The following is a 22,818-nucleotide window of genomic DNA, read 5'->3' on the forward strand; positions in this document are numbered from 1 at the left end:
TCGGATTTCTAATTGTACTTCCTACTTTTCCTAATAATAGTTCCTTGTTTGTAACGATCGAGTGTAGTTACCGGTTTGTAACAAAATTATCGACTGTAGTTACCTGTTTGTAACAAACTGATCGATTATAGTTACCTGTTTGTAACAAACTGATCGATTATAGTTATATGTACGTAACTAAATGATCGATTCGTAACTGATAGGGAAAACCATTCCCAATCGGATAACGACGACGACAATAAATGCAGATTTAAGAATTATGGTTGAGTGCCTTTAATAACAAATGCAGCTTTCAAACCTGATACCTTTATATTGTTGACTATATTAAATAGCATTCAATGCTTCGTAGAATTATGGTTGAGGGAATTTATAGTTAGCCCTACACCATAATGTTTACATTTGCATTTATTGCCGTCAACAACATTTAGTTACCTGTTTGTAACGACTTATCGATGTTAGTTACCTGTTTGTAACTAAATTATCGATTATAGTTATACGTACGTAACTAATAGTTACCTGTTTGTAACTAAATTATCGATTATAGTTATACGTACGTAACTAAATGATCGATTCGTAACTGATAGGGAAAACCATTCCCAATCGGATAATGACGACGACAATAAATGCAGATTTAAGAATTATGGCTGAGTGCCTTTAATAACAAATGCAGCTTTCAAACCTGATACCTTTATATTGGTGACTATATTAAATAGCATTCAATGCTTCTTAGAATTATGGTTGAGGGCATTTAATAACGATAATGGAAGCTTTCAAACCTGATACATTTATATTGTTGACTATATTAAATAGCATTCAATGCTTCGTAGAATTATGGTTGAGGGAATTTATAGTTAGCCCTACACCATAATGTTTACATTTGCATTTATTGCCGTCAACAACATTTAGTTACCTGTTTGTAACGACTTATCGATGTTAGTTACCTGTTTGTAACTAAATTAGCCATTATAGTTATACGTACGTAACAAATAGTTACCTGTTTGTAACTAAATTATCGATTATAGTTATACGTACGTAACTAATAGTTACCTGTTTGTAACTAAATTATCGATTATAGTTATACGTACGTAACAAATAGTTACCTGTTTGTAACTACATTATCGATTTCAGTTATATGTACGTAACTAAATGATCGATTATAAATAGTATTCAGTGCTTCATATAGTAATGTTGGATTTAATTTTAAGCTACATTTATTGTAAAATTCAAAGTCACATACACCATAAAACTGAAATTAAAAGTTCATAACAAATTTATTATTGCATTTCGTTCAACGGAATTGGACTACGACAAGTTGCCCGATTGTGTCCTACTCCTCCGCATCGAGAACATTTTCGACAACCATTGGTATTACCTTCGCCTTGAGATGGTATTCTTCTCTTTTTCGGTCTGCCAGCCTGACGTGCGTACGTTGAGGGTGGTTTGACTATGATCTGTTTCACGTTGTCGGGAATCAACCATGATTCAACGTTGCCGTGTGGATGGATTACACCTGTATAAGAAGATTTCCAATACTCTGTAGTGTAAAACAAAGAAATGTAGTCCTCAACAACATAGTTCCGAAAGCGGCAACATGCGATCCCGTGAGGACATATAAAGTTGTCTACTTGAAACATTCGACACGTGCATGTCTTATTCGTCAAATTTACAGCCCATGACTGACCATCCCTGTCAATGACCTCGAACTCGTACACCGACGACGGTCGTACCTTCACAATCACAATTAAACTGTTTTAGTTCCATATGACTATTATATTTTAGTTCCTTTTAAGAAACTAAAACACATATATAAGTTACGTATTGGTAACTAAATACCAGACCAACTTATATAACTAAAACACTTTTATAAGTTACGTATTGGTAACTAAAACACGTATATATTAGTTACTTATTACCTGCATTCCACACGCTTGCCCGATGTACCCGATAAGCTTTGCATTCGAATCCACAGAGAGAGCAGTCATGGTACCAAGAGCTTTCTCTCTTCTTTCGTAAAACCATTTTGTCATCCTCTCCCTCAAAAAATCAAAAATCTTCGCGATCGGGAACTCCCGAGCTTTGAGAAGCACGGAGTTCAAAGATTCGGCATTGTTGGAGGTCATGATGGAGTACCTTTTTTCGGTGAAATGTGCCCGAGCCCACTTCTCATGGCCTACCTCCTTCTCAAGGTAGGTTCGGATTCCCTCATCTTCTTCATCAAGCATACCCATAAACCTTTCCCACTCGACGTGAGTGTACGCCTTGGCGGCACCGGAAAATTTCCATGCCGCTTCTTTCGTCAAACCTTTGAATTTATTCCTCACATTTTTCAGTAGATGGTACATGCAATACCCGTGATCGGATTCTCTAAATACCTTTCCAACAGCCTGAAGTATTCCTTTGTTCCTATCTGACACAATCACTTGGTGTTGTCTCTCCCCAATTGCTTTTTTTAACTGTGTTAAGAAGTAAACCCACGACTCCGTAGACTCTGAATCACCAACACCAAAGGCGAGTGGAAAAATCTGTTCGTTTGCATCCATCCCGCAGGCGGAAAACAGCGTGCCTTTGTAGTAATTCGTCAGAAAAGTTCCGTCGATGATAATTACGGGACGAAGGTATTTCCATCCTCTTTTCCACGCGCTAAGGGATATAAAGAAGTATCTAAAACGACGAGAACGTACAGTAGTCACAAGGTCGAATGAAGAACCTGGATTGGCCATCTCCATCACGTACCTCAATGTAGGCAACCTTGCGAACGATCCATCCTCAGTCCCATATAACGATTCTAAAGCTTTCTCTCTAGCCCTCCATGCTTTTTTATAATTCAATTGTACTCCGTAATCCTGCTCCATGTGCGCCATGATGTCTTTGGGCCTACATGGTGATAATGTTGGATCAACGAGTCTGTGTTTCACAACCTCCCCAACCAAATACATGGTCGCCTGAGGATGTTGTCCTTGCCTGTATTGTGCAGCACAAGTGTGCTCAGGGTCGAACCTACAAACATCAGGCACAATAACAAGTTATATGCATGTAAACTGACGACAGCTTGGAAAGATTTACACTACTCTAATTGTTTTTGTAGTATTACCTCCTTATATGGAATAATAGTGTTTTCCTCAGTCTAACTGCACGCACGGTCCACTTACAAGAGTCATCACGACAAACCACGTGGAGATACTGTGTAGTAGACGTTCTAACCTTGAACGTAAAATGATTGTTGATTGCATACATGCTCAAATGTTTTTGCAACGCGGTTTTGTTAGCATACAATCCTCCTTTACATACCCTTATGGGAGAATGTATGTCCATCACGTCCAAGAGCGTGGAATCCGATGATGGAACTGTTGTCGCTCCTTGAGAAGGCGAAGGACTGCTCGGTTCGCCGGGGACTGGAGAAGGGGGCTGGCTCGGTTCACCAGCGGCTGGAGGAGGGGGCTGGCTCGGTTCACCAGCGGCTGGAGGAGGGGGCTGGCTCGGTTCACCGGCGGCAGGAGAAGGGGGCTGGCTCGTTTCACCGGCAGCTGGAGGAGGATCACTCTCACTACTGTCAGATGGTTCACCGGCTGGCAGAGGAGACTCACGTTTCATCACAGGCGGTAAGAGACCTGCTCCTGGAAAACCACTCTCTCCGGTATTCGGAGTCGAACCAACATGCGCAGAAGAAGTCTTCAATGACTCAATCTCCAAAACCAGAGACATTATTGATGTATTCGGTTTCTCTTTCCGAATATGTAAATAACATGCCAAACTAATGTCGGAGTCAATTACTATTGGTTTTACCGCCCTTTCTGTTTCATATTTCACACTAACAACCTTATGACTGTTTTGATTTAACTTTCCCCCGGAACACGTGAACAGAACTTTTGTCAAATCTTCATACTTGGTCGTCGGCGGTATGAGAGCTGCATACGAAACACCGGCCTGGTAATAATCATCTCTTAGCCACTCACCGCTATGCTTGACGTACGTGAATATATCTCCTTTCATAGCCGCTGCAAAATTATTAGTTACAGAGAATTACACTCATTTCATAACAGTGTGGCGTGTTAGTTATGTGTACGTAACTACACAAGAAAACTACCGGAATTAGTTACAGAAACATAACTAAACAAAAAAAACATACATTTCTCAGTGATTTCCCTGTAACTAAACTCAGTAATGTTTAATCTGGGTTCCGGATTTTTTTTAATCAACAATATATGAGACTAACCTGTATTGAATTGATTGATGCAGATCTGGGCACGAAATTTACAGGGATCCGGCGAAGATCTTTGGTATGAACACCAACCCGGTCATCGGATGGACTTGACGATGATCGGTGATCGGAAAATTTCTTCACGGCGGTTTAGTTCAAACACCTCGGCAACAAAGGTGGGACAACCGAAGATGATGACGAGGCAGAAACTGGGATGGGAAACGGCGGTTTTTTTTTGGGTTAGCAGAAGAGAGCCGAAGATGATGACGAAGATGGCTGGGTTCGGTTGAGAGCTGGGTTCGGTGGGTTCGGTTGAAGGCAGAAGAGAAAAGGGATAGGGGTTAGGTATATAGGGTGATACTGAAGTAATTACGGATTTAAATGGAGGTTAAAATGGGTAATTTTTTCTCCTCTCTCAGTTGACCATATTTATCTCTCATTTGACTTCTCCTAAATGTGCCATTTTTCAAAAAAAGTAGTTATGTGTCCAACCACCATAATTTACTCCTAGTTATGTCAATAGCCCTTAATTCTTCATTTTATTAACTTTATTAGATCGCTTCAAAAGCTTTTCTTCGTTTTATTAACTTTATTAGATCGCTTCAAAAGCTTTTCTTCGTTTTATTAACTTTATTAGATCGCTTCAAAAGCTTACTGAAGTTGAGCTGAACCTAAATCCATTTTAAAAGCATTTCACTGGAATTTGTACGGACTCAAGCAATGTTGAACTGCCAATCTCAGTCGCTTCTGATAAATTTAGATTGCAGCGAATCGAACAATCTCTTCATATGCCATGGGCGAAGCTTGTTCCCAATCTCGAAGACTCAACTCTCCTCTCTCACCTGCTTTTCCATGGCTATTCGCAACGACTCAACCACGGAATTTAAACACACAGCGTTCCCACAAACCCTCAGGTTGAGCTTCTTTTTTTTTTTACTTTTTTTTTCTTTCTATAGGATTAGTTGCAAAACATTCTCAATTAAATAATTATTTCAGCCTCAGGATCCGAAAACTCTTCAGTTGCGCGCGCAACAGGGAAATTCGGGAGACTGAAAGTTCAGAGTGTGAGGACCTCTCGACCGGAGCAACGAGTAAAAGAAAGAGAAGGTTACCGATACCCTTTCTATCTAACAACTCGTATACGCATCGCATGTAATGAAATTAAAAACCTTTGTTTCTTTCTTGTTTCTACTTTAGAGAGCGATGACCAGAAGGAAGGAAACATAATGACAAAAATTAAATGAACCCATAAACCTGATGTGTTATAATCCCAGTGGAGAGAAGATCTGAAACCGAGACGACTAATTTTCCAACACGAGAGATTTCACGGTCCCTTAAAAGGACGACGCCAAAACTAGCTTCATGCTCGAAATGTAAGAGGACGGGTTTCTTCAAAGAGCTTTAGCTTTCCACACCTAGATCAACCGTTTGAGGCAATATTAGTACACTAGACTTGATAATATAAATATGATAAGTAATATGATATATATCCACTCAATATGAAGCAAAATATTCAAACAATTTGGGCGTTGATAAAGCAAATCTATAGTAACAAAATCTACTAATTCATTACCAGTTAAAATCATAAGATTCAAAACGGTCTTTAATTTGCAATAAAAAGATTTCAGTGAAAATGAATGTTTAGCTAGCTTAAGAACTAGATAAAGAATCTGAAAAAGAGCAACTTATGTAAAATATGCAGAGTACAGAATAATAAAAATAAAATATAAAAATAAAAAAAAACGAATCCACATCTATACCCTGAATTGATGCTGTGAACTTCAACATTACCCAGCCCCACAATATCCTTGAGGGAAATGAAGCTTGGAGTGAAAGCAACAGCTTCAAAGGTTGATTTAACGCTACGAAACTTGAGTTGTATGCTATTCAGCCCTCTTGACCCATCAAAATACATAAACATACCGTTATGACGACAGAGCATCACTACCACTTCGTTGTTTGTGGAACAAACTAATTGACCGTCGAAATGTCGTAGCATAGAATCAATGGAAAACAATTTAGTCCAAGACTCGGGGTTTCCGTTTTCATTCATCACCCATACATGCACTCGACCATTGGCTGAAGTATCGCTCATGTGAAGACGGCCTCCTTGAACTCGCAAAGCCGAACTGTAATTTGCTTTAAATGGAATAGAGTGAGATTGAAATCGCTCCTCATTCAAGTCAAATGAAATCATGATATCGTCTTCATTTTCTTTACGGAGAATCCAGTACAGTGCTCCGTCAAGATAGGCCGGGGAGTATAAGGAACCTCTATCAAACGCCCACGAATCGAGCTTTCTCCACGAGTCTGTCCCGATCGTGTGTATCTCAGCCATCCCAAAGTATTCGGGAGCCATTCTCGAGTGATTGCCCATTGCGATCACCTTGTACACATTGTGCTTCGGGCTGAAACCAAACCCAAAGCGTTTCAGCCGAATAATAGATTCTTCCCAAGCACTCTTCGGAAGATACATAAACTCGCCTGTGACCGGATTGCAGACCAACATCAGGTTGTTTGAACCTCGACAAAAAAACGATTTGTTCAAACAAAGCAATCCGTTGCACGAGTTCACGACTTCGTAGTTGTGATCACGGGACGACGTCAACCTGATATGATGTTTGCTCTTGTCTGCGCTTCCAACGCAAAATTTAGCATCGTCGACGCTAACATTACCCAATCTGCTAAGCATATATTGGGCATTCCTCAATGGAATCTTTAGTCGTCGCTTCGCCGGTGCGCTGACCGCTCTGCAAAGTTCACACTTCTCCCTAACCGCTCTGCACCGGCAATACCCCGGTCTGAAATCTTTGTCCTCGAAAAGGTAGATGCTTCTCGAGATTCTGTTGTGGCTAATGTCCCGGATCAATGTACATTCCTTTCCTTTAGCCAAGTGAGTCCTCACAAATTCGCGACCAGAGATTATACCACGCCAGGCCTTGCACACAGACTTGCACATCACAATGCTCTCCGTCGGAAGTTCCAGAAAGATTTCGAAGAGTATGGTCGAAGGAAGATCGGTTATGAAAAGACCGGACATTTGACTTTTTTCATCGCTGTTGTGCGGTTGGGTTGAGCAAGGTTTTGACATTTTTTGCCTCTTCATCGTCGTTCGTTCCAGATTTTTTAGAGACAAATTCTGTTTCAAAAACACATCAGGAAACAGGAAAAATGCACAGTCAGGCACGATCCAAATGAAGCAAATTCAAAGACAAACAACTAGCGAAGAACGCAATCGGACAAGAAACTATTAGTGCCCAAACATACACACCACGGAAGTATGGTCGTTCCTGATTTCTTAGTGACAAATTTTGTTTTAGAAACACAATCGGACAAGAAAGTGTTAGAACTTAGATCCCAAATATGACCACCACGGAAATAAAATGGCATCGACAACTGTAAATGATTATACCAAAAATCCCACGACAGAAAATAGAAAAATAGTCAACTTAAACATTTGATACCGCTAAATAGTTTTAGGTATATAATCATTTTTATGTATTTACAGACGTAAATCTTAGATAAATAGCCACCTCCATATATTAAGCCACGGCTATTTATCTAAAATTTATCGAACGTTGGCTATTTAGCGAAGTATAACTATTTTCTGAAATAGAAATGCAAAGGCACATATGTCAACGAAGCCAAACAACGAATCAAAGAACAAAGCGAAATGTTGTTTTAGAAACACAATCGGACAAGAAGTGTTAGAACTTAGAATCCTTATATACCCACCACGGAAATAAAATGGTATCGATAACTGTCAATGATTATACCAAAAACCCCAACACAGAAAATAGAAATGCAAAGGCATATATGCCAACGACTCCGAACAAAGAATCAAAGAACAAATCGAATATTAAATTGACTCTGAAGTTCTAACCTTTTTTCTCTTCTTCTTTTTCTCGAATTTAGGGCACCGAGAGACCTGTAAAACCCTCTTTGTTTAATGTGTTCCGCAGTCTCTTAATTCTCCAACTAGTTTGCTCCTTCGATTTTAGATCATGTTTAATTTAACCTTGTTATTTTTCTTTACGGTTTAAAATAGTAAAATAACAACGATTAAAAAATGCATATTGAATTTAAAATATCACCATTAAAATAATAACATAATACTAAAAACTAAGATAAACGTAAATGAGATTAATAAATAAAGAAATAGTTTTGTTAAGATTTATATGTTTCTATTACAGATATTTCTTTTATGTTTTGCTAAAATAATTTAAGCTTAAATACTTCAGAACAGACCATCATTGGAAAACTATTTTCTAATTAAATTGGAAGAGGATGGGCAATGATAAGAGATGACGTTGTAATGATTCTCTTTTAATTTAAGTCAGATAAAATATGATATGTATTTTGTGTTTAATCGATTGTGATTATTTTCAGAATTTTTAAAAATGTCACATGTATCATTTTAAATTACTGTTTATAATATGTTTATACTCTAATTTTTTTATTTAATCACATAAAAAAATGATCCATTAGGAAAATAGTCAACTTAAACGTTTGACATTGCTAAATAGCCAACGTTTACTAAATCTTAGGTAAATAGTCATTTTCATGTATTTACAGACGTAAATCTTAGATAAATAGCTATCTCCATGTATTAGGCCACGTCATTATATACGGTTATTTATCTCAGATTTACCAAACGTTGACTATTTAGTAATGTCAAATGTTTATGTTGGCTATTTTCCTAATTTTTTGTAAAAAAAAAAAAAAAAAAAAAAAAAAAAAAAAAAAACTCTTTTCATGATTTTTGTGACTTATCACTAAAAAATCAAATAATTGGCTATGTAGTCGTCTTAAACACTAGCAATTTGGTTTTAGTCAACCTTTCATTAATTTCCCGTAAATAGTCATCTTGCTTACGTGTCATCTTATTAATTGAATTAGTTTTACACATTTGTCCTTATTTAATTCGGCCGCTATTTTAATTAGGCAGTTTTTTTTTAAAATTTTGAATCAAATATTGAAACCGAATAGGGAAGTTTTCAAATTTGAAATTTGAATTTTTCAGCAGATTTTGAAAGTTTACAACGCATATTTGTTGTTATCGTGTATTTGGAAGTTTTCATAATTGACTTTAGTTAATTAGTTTCTATTTTCGTGGCAATTCTTTATGGATAAAATCTGTAAATATATTCTTCATTTATTGATATTATTTTGTCTTCCATATATTCATAATTTTATAACGTCCAAAATATTTCCAGAATTTTTTTTCAGTTTATTTACACGAATATACTGTAAATATGCTATGTATTTACAATGAATATACTGTAAATATCATTTGTATTTACACGAATATAATGTACAATAAACTGTAAATATGCTTTGTATTTACACGAATAAAATATGTTTTGTATTTACACGAATATACACCATCCGAACAAGAACGAATCATCATATTCAGAGCCTTCTCGCAGGCTTTTGCAATCCCGGCCATGTAACAACCTCGTATCATGGTGTTCCACATGTAGGCGTTGGGGCTGTGGAGCTACGGGAAGAGAGCGCGCGCGTGAACATCATTTTTTCCCTCCGATTTTGAAATGCAGGTCATCTCTTTTTCCCGGATCGTGAACCTAATTTCAATGGAAAAAACCATCTCATACCGAAGAAGAACAACCCATAAACAAAAAAATCATGTACAAACACACCTTATGAGAAAATCGTGTTAACTGTGAAGTAAATCGGCTACAAAGATACCTTTTCTCGTTGATTTCGTTAGTCGTTCGTCGTTCGTCCGATGATTCCAATTTTTTCCTCGTCTTCCTCTCTTTTTTTCTCTCGGCTTCCTATCTTTTTTTTTTGCTGCGTGAAGATTTGGTTTTAGTGAGATGGCTTAATATCTCGTGTTAATTGTATCCCTCAATTTGCGCGATGTAGTTATGGCTGATTAATTTTTTTTCCTTTTTAATTAATGCGTTGAAAATTTAGGGCGGGATTTGATTGGATTCTAATTAATGCACGATTTTTTTTTTAATTTCGAGGTGAAAATGGGCGGGAATTATTTGAGGTCATTCAAGTCTTTTAACATACTGTAAATAGATTGATGTGGCTATTAATAGGAAATTAACAGAAGGTTGGCTAAAATCAAATTCCCTTATAGCCGTGTGGCTATATACCTATATAACCCTTAAAAAAATATCAAAAATGACCATAATACCCTTAATCGGATCTTCTATTTATATTTTATTTTATAAAATATATCTCAATTTATTCGTCATTTTATTATAAAAAAAAAAAAAAAAAAACCATCATTCATCTTATGTTGAGCTCACGGATTGAAATCTCGCACGAGATGGGGGTATCTCGCGCGAGTTCTCGTTTCTCGCCTAGGTGCTTGAGCGAGACGTTAATAACTCGCAAAATTGTCCGTTTCTCGCGATATCTCACCATATATCTCGCGTTTTGAAAAAAACGAAGTTAAAACGAAGTTACCTCATTTTCTCGTTCAAACGAAGTTAAAAAATGAAAAAAAAATCACCCAAAGCAAGATCTGCAAAACCATCGTTAAGAAAAAGCTCTGCAAATCTCTCATTTTCCATCGCGAGATCTGTTGAAATCTCTCGTCTTCCCGCGCCGGACCTTCGTTTTCCTTCACGTAGCTGTCCAACTTCGCCCAAATCTCGCGCAATTCCCTCTATCCCACATGGTAACTGTAGATCTGGGTTTTGAATTTTTTTTTATGCAATCTGGTGAACTTCCGTGTGTGACTTGCTCAAAAATCAAAGCTGGAAACTTTCTTTTTGGTAGCTTAGGGGAAGAGAAGAAGTTTGCACATCTGTAAAAAAAAATGAAATGAGGAAGATGGCAACATGTAGATTCCGATTCATAAAAGCAAGTTTGGTTTCATTTTGTAATGATTTTTTTTTAAAGCAAGTGATATCATTTTTTAATTACTTTTTTTTTAACAATTTTTGGGAAGTGGAAAGGAATGGAAAGTTGGAAACGTGGGTCTTGGTCTTTAATATTGAATATATCATTATCACATACATTAATTAGGCAAGATTCATGCACGGAACCAAATCAATAACACATTGACTTTTCAACAAAAAATAATAATAATAATAATAAGAATAATAATAATAACCCATTAAATATGCAATCTTTAAAATGTTTTTTTTTTAATTCGAATTTAAATCTTTATTTTGTTGATTTAGAATTTAGATGTAATTAATAATTAATTTGATCTAAATGTAATTAATTTTTTTTATTATTTATTGCTTGTTTGATCTAATTCTTTGTTAGTTGTTATTGTCACGTTGTTCATTATTGTTAATGTTGATATATTTTGTTAATTCAGATTTAATAGTTGAAGAATGAGTTCGGATCCGGCCCGGAAATATTGTACGCCCATTGAGGGAAAGACGAACGGTTTCGTATGCAACTTTTGTGGCCATGAGATGAAAAGCGGAGGTGTTACTAGGGTGAAGAATCACCTTGCCGCTACAGATAATCGAAGAAGTACGACGGTGTGTGATAAGTGTCCTCCAGAAGTAAGGGAGGAGATGAGAGAGTGTCTTTTCGCCGTATCCGATAAGAAGAAGTCCAAAAGTAGTTTTGGAGCATATCTTCGGTCTAAAACCACCAAAGGACTTCGTAGATACGAGTCAGATGAAGAGAACGATGGCGAGGAGGTCTTAGTCCGATCAACTATGAAGAGGGTGAGACAGCAAGAAGCAGCTGAGCAATGGAGGGCAGAACGAGAGGGACCCGGTGGATCTTCAGCGGAACCTCGTTTGCAACGATCATCATCTCTAGCTCCATCCTTATACAAATCCCCCAGTTCTCGGCAACAAAGGGTTGATGTGATGTCCATACCAGGATACGCGATGAAACTCGGACGGAACATTTGCAAGTTCTTTGTTCACGAGCACATTCCGGCATCTAAGGCGGAGTCACATCATTTTCGAAACATGATCCAGTCCGCTCAGGAGTTTGGTAAGTGAATTAAAAGTTGTTATATTTAATTTCGTATTTATCATATTTAGTTTATTTATTAAGTATTTTGTTTTGTAGGTCCTAACGTTCTGTTGCCGTCTCCGTATGATATTCACAACAAGTATCTTGATGCCGAGGTTATTGATATGCAAAATATGTCGATGACCAAAGGCCGAACTGGGAGAAGTTTGGATGTACGATCTTGTCTGATGGTTGGACGGGCCCCACCAGGCTAAGCATCATAAATATAATGGTGTATTGTGCTGGAACGACGGTGTTCTTAAAGTCGATTGACGCATCCAACAACATCAAGAGCGGAGACTACATTTATGGCATCCCCAAAGATGCCATGAATGAAGTTGGGAAGCACAATGTTATACAAATCGTGACGGATAACGGATCTAACTACAAAAAGGCTGGGCAAAAGTTGATGAAGAGGTAGAACTTGTATTTGAAATTTGTTATTTTAATTTCAAATTTATCATATTGATTAAGTACTAAGTTTTATAGGTTCAATGTATATTGGACTCCATGCGCCGCTCATTGCATGGACTTGATGTTTGAAGATATCGGGAAGAGAGGGAACGTTGAAGCCGTCGTTAAGGCAGCTAGAATGATATCAAAGTTCATCTACAATCATGGTCAACTATTATCCAATCTAAGAGACATTTCCCCAGGTGAAATTGTGCGTCCTGGGACAACAAGGTTCGCTACGAACTATTTGGCTCTTAGAAGTCTTCGCGAAAAAAGAGCTGCGCTGAAACAAATGTTTACGAGTCAATGGTGGGACGATCACAAGCTAGCTCATACGCAGACAGGTAGATCTGTTTCGGAGAATGTTTTGTCCCAACGATTTTGGCACGGAGTTGACGACGTGTGTGGTATCTTTGAGCCGATGTACATTTGTCTACGATTGGTCGACACCGAAGTTCATCCAACCATGGGATTATTATACTACGTATTCCATGAGATGAAAAAAAAGATTGGAGGGACTTCACGGGAAAAAAATGGGTTGTTGATATTGTCGAGAACAGGTGGACCAGCCAACTTTGTCATCCATTACATGAAGCAGGTAACCGTTACGTTTAACATTTTTAATGAGGTTAACTATTTTAGACGTTATAGTTATTAACAATTATCTGTTCTTTTTAATATAGCTTACTACCTTAATCCAAAGTTACAGTACAACAGAGAGGTTCATATGGATAGTACACACATGGCATCGGTGACAAAGGTCTTTGACGTTTTGCACCCACACGATGGTTCATCTAGGATAGGACACGAGGTATTTATATTTTTGGTATTTTTTTTAGGGATATATTTTTGGTATTTATGCACACGTCTTTGATATTAATTTCTAATGATTTATATTTTCAAATATACAGTTGTTAACATTTCGAGACGCTAAAGGAGACTTTTGTCAAAAAAGTGCGATATCAGCGAGGGGTACTCTAGCAGCAGGCAATAATTTCACGTAATGATTTAAGATGGTTTATAGTTTGACTTTTAAGGTTGATAATGTGTATGTATTTTAGCAAATTGGTGGGAGATTTATGGAAATGCTACTCCGACATTGCAAAAATTAGCTATGCGAATCCTTTCCCAAACCGCGTCTTCATCAGCATGCGAAAGGAATTGGAGCACATTTGCATTAGTGCACACAAAGCAACGGAACCGCCTAGCATACACGAGGTTGGAGAAACTTGTATTTTGCAGTTATAACATGAAGCTGAACATGAGAGACATGAAGTACAAGTTCGATAATTCAGTGGTGCCTTTAGATCCTTTGGACATCATCGAACGAGCTTTTGAAAGGTCGGGAGCCCAAAATGAAGGAGATGATGAGATGCTTCACTGGATTGATCCTGCTCACCTAGATGACGAAAATCAGAACCCAGATATGCACATTGCTGAAGAGGCTGCAAATCTTGGAGTTGATGTCAACCAAGTTTTGAACGAAAACGTCCGCCCCCCCTCCCTCCCATCGATAGACTCAAGACGTTTCAAGTTCTTCGGATGATACTGGTCATGTCTCGGATGATAACGCAGGTAAGATTGCTCTCATAATTTAATAAAACAAGTTTTTATTTTCTAATTCCGTTTTTATTATAATCATATGAGGTGGTGGTGGTGGTGGTGGTGAAGAACGTGGCGGGCAATACAACAGCGGTGGTGGATACGATCCTCAATTCGGCAGCGGTGGTGGATATAGCGTACCACAAACGGACGATGAATACGACCGCATGAATCCAACCTTTTTTGAGTCAGGATATGGAGGCAATACGTACGGAGGTTTGTCTGATGCAATGTCATTCTCTTCTACTAGCAAAGATGTTGATCAATTGTCACAGTTTTTCGGTGGGTTCTCGATTACACCGGAGGACTCAAGAATCCTCGCATCCAATTGAGCCGCATGACGGGTCTTACAGTTATCCTGAGTATCCGATGATAGTCCCCGTGCCCGTGCATGTCCCCGTCATCCTTGTCTCTCCCCCCATTTTAAGGGATTTTTACCAGCCACATGAGCCCCAACCTCGTATTCGTTACCGACCAGGTTTCCCAAAATACTCCATTTATGAAGCATTAGATCAGTATAATTACGATCGTCACGTGGAGACTTATATGACTACATATGCTCACATGATGACTTGGTACGAGTATTGCCTGATGCAAGACCAACAACCTCATACATTTCAGGGCCCCCGACACTCTACCTACGAGTAACAACAATGACTGTGAACTCTACTTTTTTTGTGTGAGAAATCTCTATTATGTGTATAATTATTTGTTTTCTTTATTTAGTGTGACTTTGCTTGAGAACTCTATATTACATGTGTATTGATTTGTACTCTACATAGAATTTCATGTCTGGAATTTTGAAAACTTTATTTTAAAAATTTATATAGATTGTGTATTCTAAACTTATACAAAATCATAATTAAAAAGTTGTTCAAATACCCCGCGGAATACCCTTTTTTTGCGGTATATCCCGTGAAGTGAAATGCGGTATACCACACGGTACGAGATACCCCGAACGTTCATCAAATACCACGAGATACCACGGTACGAGACGAGATACCCCCCCCCCCCCAAAAAAGTGCGGTGCGGCCGCGAGATGCGAGATTTTAATCCTTGGTTGAGCTTAGAGAATTTTCTGGCAGCCCACGAAAGTAATGTTGATAAGCTTGGAGATTTGTAGGTTTTGTCGAATAAGAAGAAAAAAAATGTGTGAAATAGGTTTGTGTCGATACGACTTCCTTCTATCTCCACCTTAATTTTTATATTTATTTTTTTTTATCTCTTAAAATAATAAAGTCCAAGTATTGTGTTCCTTCAACTTCCTTCGATACTTAACCAACTCTCCCATATTGTGTTCTACTTCTACTAGTTGTTCGATGCTAAAGCAAGGTCCAAAGCCCAAGTATCTAACACTCATACATCTAGCGTCCTAATATATGGTTATATGTCTAACACCCAACGACTACTAGTCCAGTGCCCTTGCATCTGCGCTCTTGCCTCAACCAGTGCCTCACACATCCGTACGACACTCAAGCGTCTCCGTCCAAAGCATGACGATGCTTGTCCAGCGCGGGACTCGCTCAACACTCGCCAACTCGGGATTTACCAGTACAATGCCCTATGATGATTGACGCTTACCACAATCACACTTGGTCTTGTCCGACGCTTCAAATTACTTTGTGTCAGCTGCTCTGGAATGCTCAACGCCCCTCCTCAGCACCTGCTCATTTGGCTCCTCGACCATGTAACGTTTGAAGCAGCCCACTCCACGAGACCGCAACTCATCTTATCCAACACTCGTGGCCAACAAGCCCTTCGAGATCTAAGGCCTACTACCTACACAATTCTCGAAGAGCTCACGCATGAAGGATGCATGTCCATAACTATACAACTTGTCGTGTTGTTGACATAGTATTCGAGTCTTAGTGCATTGACTACATTATAAGTCGAGTCATTAATGAAATGAGGTATTAAGTGGAGTCATTTAATGAAATATATTATCCATACTTAGTGAGTTGCGTGGTGCCGCCCACGTTTTCAAAAAAAAAAAAAAAATCCATGCTTAGTGCTTTAGATCTTGGTATCTAATTAAACTAGTGAAAATTTATCATACACATTGAAGTAAAAAAATTACATTTTTATTTTTATTTTTATTTTTAATGAGTCTACTTGTGAGAAAAAAATAAAGGTATATTAAATAAATCGAGAGATATTTAGTCTCTAATTAGTTAAAAGAAAAAAAATCAATAAATATGTTTTTTTTTTGCACATTTTTATTTAATCTTCTCTTTTCACGGCAGATATATTTCTGTACGTGCGCAAATGGGAAGATTATCCAAACCCACCGTAAGGAGTTGAGTAAAGATACGAGAGACTGTTACACTACTTGATTACAAAAATTAAAAAAATTCCCTGAACTGAAGAAAACCATAAGCAGCGTTGGATTTCTTCTCATCGTCTTCCGGACAAGGTTTTCATTTCTTATCTCCCTTTTTTTTTTCTTTTTTTTTTTTTCCATTTTATCTCAAACTTAATTAATTATATCGCTTCAAAAGCTTACTGAAGTAGAGCTGAACGCCCTAATTCTATTTTAAAAGCATTTCACTGGAATTCGTACGGACTCGAGCAATGTTGGGCTGCCAATCTCATTCGCTTCTGATAAACTTGGATTGCAACGAATCGAACACTCTCTTCATCCGCCATGGGCGAACCTTTTTCCCAATCTCGAAGACTCAACTCTCTTCTCTCACCTGCTTTTCCATGGCTATTCGCAACGACTCAACCACGGAGTTTAAGCACTCCCAGAGTTCCCACAAACCCTCAGGTAAAGCTTCTTCTTCTTCTTCTTCTTTCGTTTTTTTTTTTTCTTTTCGGATTAGTTGTAAAACACACACAATTAAATGATTATTTCAGCCTCAGGGTCCGAAAATCCTTCGGTTGCGCGCTCGACGGGGAAATTCGGGAGACTGAAAGTTCAGAGAGTGAGGACATCTCGTCCGGAGCAACGAGTAAAAGAAGAGAAGGTCAACGACAAGTTTCCACGGAGAAAACGGGACGAAGAAGAACCGTCATCAGAATTCGACGAGGATTTCGATTATTTCGGTTCGGATTCCGAGTCCGAGGCTGCGAGGGGTGGCAGGGGAGGCTCGGACCCTTGGCGGTGGGAGCGTTCGAGGGATATGAACAGGTCGGAGAACAGGAGACCGACTGTAGAGTCTTCTCGAGGATGGAATCTGAGATACGACGAGTCGTTCGAGCAGGCTCAGCGTCAGAAACCGGGTTCCGACGGTGACTTTTATAGCAGACGTTCGTTTCGGGACGCCGGGTGCGCCGAGTTCATGATCGAGTGCCTGAGGAAGCAGCGATTCCAGCGACCCTCGCATATTCAGGTATACATTACACATACACGCCTTGTTCAATGTTGAATGTTTTCGTGTAATCGAGTGAATTTTGATTACGGTGTGAAAGAAAAGAAAGAAGAAAAAAAATAACTGATTCAGATTAGATGAAAGAGGGTTTTATAGCAATTTTCAGTCTTTATTTTCGTATACCATCAAAATTTAATTGCATACTACTGTTACTGTTTTGCTTCTTGCCGAATGGTGTGCCTTGTTGAATCGGGTGAATTTATCTACGGTGTGAAAAAAAATAAGATAATATAAGGCATCTGATTCTGGTGAGATGATAATTTCAACTCAATAGAGACTGTTTTAACAATTTTTAATATAGATGGATTTGATTACGGTGTGGAGGAAAAGGGGGAAAAAAAATGATTCAGATTAGATGAGAGATTGTTTCAACTATTTTCAGTCTTTACTCTCATATACTATCAAATTTAATTGCATACCACTGTTACTATTTTGCTTCTCGCCGAATGGTGTGCCATGTGGAATTGGGTGAATTTATCGACAGTGTGAAAAAGAAAGATAATATAAAGCATCTGATTCTGATGAGATGATAATTTCAACTGTAACGACTGTTTTAACAATTTTTAGTATATGGTGGTTTGGAGTGTATAACGACTGTTTTATTCTGCAACTTATAATGACCTCGTCAATTGAAGGCCATGGCTTTTGCACCTGTTAAAGAGGGAAAGAGCTGTATTTTGGCAGATCAAAGTGGGTCTGGGAAGACATTGGCGTATCTAACGCCCGTGATTGAGCGCCTTAGGGAAGAAGAAGTTGCAGGGCTAAGCGTGTCGACTGCGCGGAGCCCACGACTTGTTGTATTAGTACCCACTGCAGAGTTGGCTTCTCAGGTTTTTACTACTACTCACTAAATTGTGCTTTCACTACATGCTCTTTCGTAGGTCTACTCGTTTTCACTGCTAGATTCAGGACTCGTTATATTATGTTGCCTGTTCTTTTTTGTCGGGCGATATTTCAATAAAATAAAGCGCTGATACTTTGCAATGTTGTATTTAAGTCTAAGGGATCACTTCTTGCTTTCTACGTTTGTTTCCTGTACATTAGGCCGTTTTTTTATTTTTTAATTTCTTAAGCAAGTACCTAGAAATGTTTTCTTAGCTGTAAATAATGCAAGCATGTACATGGCAGGTTTTGGGAGTCTGTCGATCGATATCGAAAAATGGAGTTCCTTTCAAGTCTATGGTGGTGACAGGTGGTTTTCGACAGAAAACTCAACTCGAGAATTTAGAACAAGGTGTTGATGTGCTTGTAGCGACACCCGGCCGCTTTATGTATTTGATGAAAGAGGGTTTCTTGAAGCTATCTAATTTAAGAAGGTAAATCAGTTCTCCTTACATTCACTCCTCGAGCTTTGTTAGGTTGTCGTGATTTATATATACTACAGATCTGCGCCTGCACATAAAGTTATGCGCAATTTGACCAAATTACCCTTAAAACATAGTTTTAGAAGAAAATATTGACGGCATCTCTTGCAACTTTGTTTTTCCCGAAGAGTACCGTGCCGTGCAATGAGAGAATATGGTAAAATATGCATAGTTTTAGAATTTATGCAACTTTAGACATAAAAACTGAATTTGACGTACAATTGCACATAAAATGAAATTTCTCGAGTAATTTTGTTACAATTCCACCAATCACTACCGGTGACTACACTAAAATCCTGCATTGCAGTGCGGTGCTGGATGAGATAGACATACTGTACAAGGACGAAGATTTTGAACCAGTGCTACAGAGTTTGATCAGCTCGTCGCCTGTGACAGCACAGTACCTATTTGTGACTGCGACGTTACCGGTTGCCATTTACAACAAGTTGGTAGAAGTTTTCCCTGATTGCGAGGTTATCATGGGACCTGGAATCCACCGTACAAGTGTTGGCCTTGAGGAGGTTGGACTTGATATAAATGATCTACTTTTTCTTAAAGGCATTTTGGCGAAAATAATTTCTGAGCTTTTAGGATTTTGCTATTTTGGTCCATAACCTTTTTTTTTATTTTGCAGAATTTTAGTCCCTAAACTATTGAATATCCCCTGAACGTTTTGGAGAATTTTAGTTGATAACTTTTAGCATTGTGCCTTTTAGTCCTTTTCGAAAGAAGAAAAATTATTAATATGTTTTTCTATGTATAAAATCAGCACGTAAACAACTTGAAACACATTTATAAACCAAAATAGGTTGTTTATAATTTTAAAAAGTATCATATAATAAAATCAAAGTTTATGTTTGAGCTAAAAGGCCTTTCTTAAATTATGACCTTTCAGAACTGTTTGATGGACAGAAATTATTCTCGAATATTGATTGGCATGTTTTGTATTTTAGGTTCTTGTAGATTGTAGTGGTGGTGATGAAACGGAAAAAATTCCAGAGACGGCATTTGCGAACAAAAAAACCGCGCTCCTGCAGCTTGTAGAGGGTAATCGAGTCCCCAAAACAATCGTTTTCTGCAACAAGGTAAATACAACAATCCTAGTAAATCATTTGCGACAAAGCCCCCAAGTTGTTCCAACTTCATTACTCAATTCCAAGCGCTGTCAAACTGGCAGATCGAGACTTGCAGGAAAGTCGAGAACGTGCTAAAACGCTTCGACAAAAAAGAAATTCAGGTGCAGGTTCTACCGTTCCACGCCGCCATGACTCAAGAGTCACGCCTCGCCAATATCAAGGAGTTCACCAATTCCCGCCCTGAAAAGATCTCTCAGTTTCTCGTCTGCACCGACAGGTAATAAATCGCACCCTTTCTGCGAAATAATCTTATTTCAGTACCAAAAATGAAATTTCTAAAAAAAAATGCAATGGTGGCAGGGCGTCTCGGGGGATGGATTTCGCAGCAGTGAATCACGTTGTGCTCTTCGACTTTCCTCGCGACCCGAGCGAGTATGTCCGGCGCGTCGGAAGGACCGCGAGAGGGGCCTCGGGAACGGGTCAGGCGTTCATATTTGTGGTGGGAAAGCAAGTCTCTCTTGCTCGCCGGATTATGGAAAGAAATCAGAAAGGGCATCCATTGCACGATGTGCCTGCCGCGTACGAGCTCTTCAGATAAAAAAAAAAAAAGTAAAAGAAAAAAAACAGAACCTACTTTAATTCTCTTCATTGTAACTATATTTTGGCTGGTTAATGTAGCAGTAGTATAGTTTGTTGTGCTGTCAAGTGTAGAATTGATAACTTTGGGTTCTGCAAATCAAGGCGCAGCAAAAGTGCTTAAATTTTACAATGTCTGATGAAAATATGTGGCATAGGAAATATGAAATCAACAAATATTTGATAACAATGTTAATAATCTAAATAGAAGAGAGTTACAGACAGTCTTTTTAAGTGCCCACATGTCAATTAATCCCAGTAGTCCACATTTTTGCTGAATGTATTTCGTTTGCTGAAGTACTTGCATGTGATTATTAGTACTTGCGTGACCTATACGTAAACCCAATTATAACGTGAAATATAAGGTATTAACAATTTTATTCCTTATTCAAGATTATGCAAAGCATATTAACGTTGTAGCAAAATTGCATGAATCACGGTTGAAAAAAAGAGAAGTGAAAGAAACTATGTAAAACTAGTTTATAAGGTCATATTTTGTTCTCGGATCACTCTTTCCAGATGGGGATGATTCCTTGTGCCGCAAGCCGCTTCTCAACCCAAAACACGACTTGCTTGGCGGTGATCTTCTTCTCGTCCACGAGAAAAGGCTCAATGCTGCCCGATCCCAGGCCATAGGACGACAAAGTGAATCCTTTCGGGCCCGTGAGAGATCCATTGGGAAAGAATGCCCAAAACGAATACGGCTTTTCGCCTTCCGTCACAAACGAGCCTTCCAACTGTACATTTATTTTTCATCTTAGTATAAATTAAATAAACAGAAAATTAGAAAAATAGTCAATTTAAACGTTTGATATTGCTAAATAGTCAAAGTTTAGTAAATCTTAGGTAAATAGCAATTTTCAGACATAAATCTTAAGTAAATAGTCAACGTTTGTTATATGAAAATGGTTATTTACGTAAGATTTACGTTTGGAGGTGGCTATTTATATAAAATTTATCAAACGTTGACTATTTAACAATATCAAATTCAAATTGGCTATTTTCCTAATGGATCCTTAAATAAATGAGGGAGTGATAATGATGTTCTGACCGTGTTGTTTTGGAATGAAAGTTGGAGCTGAGTGAGATCCTTTTGGGATTCGAGGATGGATTTGAGTGATGGAATTATATCTTCTTCCATCATTTGAGGCAGCGGCTTGGCCGGAGCTTTAGCCGCCGCTTTGGGCTTCGCTGCCGCCGCCTTTGCCTTCGGAGCTTCCTTCTTATCTTCGCCAGCCACGGCTATCCAATTACGATTTAAAATGCTGTTAATAAACTGCTCGCTATAGTGTTTGTCACTATTAATCAAATATATACATAAAAAAAAATGTTGCCCCGGTGTGTACGAATTGTTATTCCACCAATTAAAACTTTATTCCACTAGTTAGCACGATTGTGTGCCGTCTAAGCTTTTATTTAAAATAAAAAAAAAAAAAAAAAATCTAACGTCTAGTAGTATCTTGGATAGGATGAATACAAATATTTCTATAATTAAACTAAGATATGAACAACAATTATATGGATGCCAATTAAGAACAACGTATATTTGTGTATCTCCCTAAAGAATATTGATCTTTGTAGAGTTAATCCAAAACTCATCTAAATATGGTATATGTTTACAAATATATATATATATATATATATATATATATATATATATATATATAATAAAAACAGCATTATTCAATCACCTGCGGAAGGAGACGATTCCTGTACTGTAGAACATGCAACAATACTGGTTCGGGGCGTTAACACTAATTTCATCGCCATCTGATGATGTAAGCGTTTCGATATAAATATTAAATTAGTGTGTGGTTTTTCGATCAAACAAGTAAAACGAAGCTCTCCACCGTGACCTCTCAGCATCATCGTAGCTACTTTATTATCGTTGCCGTACTCAACAAAACTATGCTCCTCGATCAATCTCTCTCTCTCTCTCTCTCTCTCTCTCTCTCTCTCTTTTTTTTTTTTTTTTTTTTTTAAGAAGAAGCTCGTCAGTTAATGTTAGTTCTTCAAAGTTCAAACCAGAAGCAAAGCAGAGAGAAAAAGAAGGAAGCAATGAGCAAACAAGTGGACCAAAAATCTTCGTTTCTCATAATCCACCACAACATCTTTGGAGTGGATATACGCCACACAATTGCTTCGTTTTG

At 38.1% G+C, this 22,818-nt stretch overlaps 5 protein-coding genes across 6 annotated transcripts; 2 read left to right on the plus strand and 3 right to left on the minus strand.

Annotated features, from left to right (window-relative positions):
- Positions 1–2,043: 2,043 nt before the first annotated feature.
- Positions 2,044–3,702, minus strand: LOC149406860 (uncharacterized). Its single transcript, XM_089617883.1, has 3 exons — positions 3,092–3,702; positions 2,131–2,997; positions 2,044–2,074 (listed from the first exon to the last, which is right to left on the minus strand). The coding sequence occupies exons 1-3, from the start codon at positions 3,700–3,702 to the stop codon at positions 2,044–2,046; spliced, it is 1,509 nt and encodes a 502-aa protein (XP_089474009.1).
- Positions 3,703–4,854: 1,152 nt separating this feature from the next.
- On the minus strand, positions 4,855–8,216 carry LOC149406861 (F-box/kelch-repeat protein At3g06240-like). Its single transcript, XM_089609363.1, has 3 exons — positions 8,082–8,216; positions 5,959–7,337; positions 4,855–5,613 (listed from the first exon to the last, which is right to left on the minus strand). Exons 2-3 carry the CDS (start codon positions 7,302–7,304, stop codon positions 5,559–5,561), a joined length of 1,401 nt encoding a protein of 466 aa, XP_089465489.1. The 5' UTR covers positions 7,305–7,337; positions 8,082–8,216; the 3' UTR covers positions 4,855–5,558.
- A 4,179-nt stretch (positions 8,217–12,395) lies between these two features.
- Positions 12,396–14,553, plus strand: LOC149406862 (uncharacterized). Its single transcript, XM_089617888.1, has 8 exons — positions 12,396–12,583; positions 12,656–13,026; positions 13,128–13,217; positions 13,303–13,430; positions 13,531–13,606; positions 13,681–14,093; positions 14,137–14,194; positions 14,291–14,553. The coding sequence occupies exons 1-8, from the start codon at positions 12,396–12,398 to the stop codon at positions 14,551–14,553; spliced, it is 1,587 nt and encodes a 528-aa protein (XP_089474014.1).
- Positions 14,554–16,486: 1,933 nt separating this feature from the next.
- On the plus strand, positions 16,487–20,801 carry LOC149406863 (DEA(D/H)-box RNA helicase family protein). 2 transcript variants are annotated; one of them, XM_089609386.1, is made up of 9 exons: positions 16,487–16,634; positions 16,762–16,988; positions 17,078–17,553; positions 18,228–18,422; positions 18,721–18,908; positions 19,264–19,477; positions 19,910–20,041; positions 20,134–20,309; positions 20,393–20,801. In XM_089609386.1, exons 2-9 carry the CDS (start codon positions 16,793–16,795, stop codon positions 20,628–20,630), a joined length of 1,815 nt encoding a protein of 604 aa, XP_089465512.1. In that variant the 5' UTR covers positions 16,487–16,634; positions 16,762–16,792; the 3' UTR covers positions 20,631–20,801. The 2 variants fall into 2 exon arrangements, with proteins under 2 accessions (XP_089465512.1, XP_089465518.1); XM_089609392.1 differs by having other exon boundaries at positions 17,084–17,553.
- Positions 20,802–20,820: 19 nt separating this feature from the next.
- On the minus strand, positions 20,821–22,810 carry LOC149406864 (DUF2996 family protein). Its single transcript, XM_089609413.1, has 3 exons — positions 22,360–22,810; positions 21,720–21,910; positions 20,821–21,405 (listed from the first exon to the last, which is right to left on the minus strand). The coding sequence occupies exons 1-3, from the start codon at positions 22,535–22,537 to the stop codon at positions 21,175–21,177; spliced, it is 600 nt and encodes a 199-aa protein (XP_089465539.1). The 5' UTR covers positions 22,538–22,810; the 3' UTR covers positions 20,821–21,174.
- Positions 22,811–22,818: the final 8 nt, after the last annotated feature.

The sequence above is a fragment of the Urtica dioica genome, chromosome 1 (genome assembly GCF_054948205.1).
Source record: "Urtica dioica subsp. dioica isolate 48M chromosome 1, U.dioica_male_clone48M_v1_H2, whole genome shotgun sequence".
Classification (NCBI taxonomy): domain Eukaryota; kingdom Viridiplantae; phylum Streptophyta; class Magnoliopsida; order Rosales; family Urticaceae; genus Urtica; species Urtica dioica.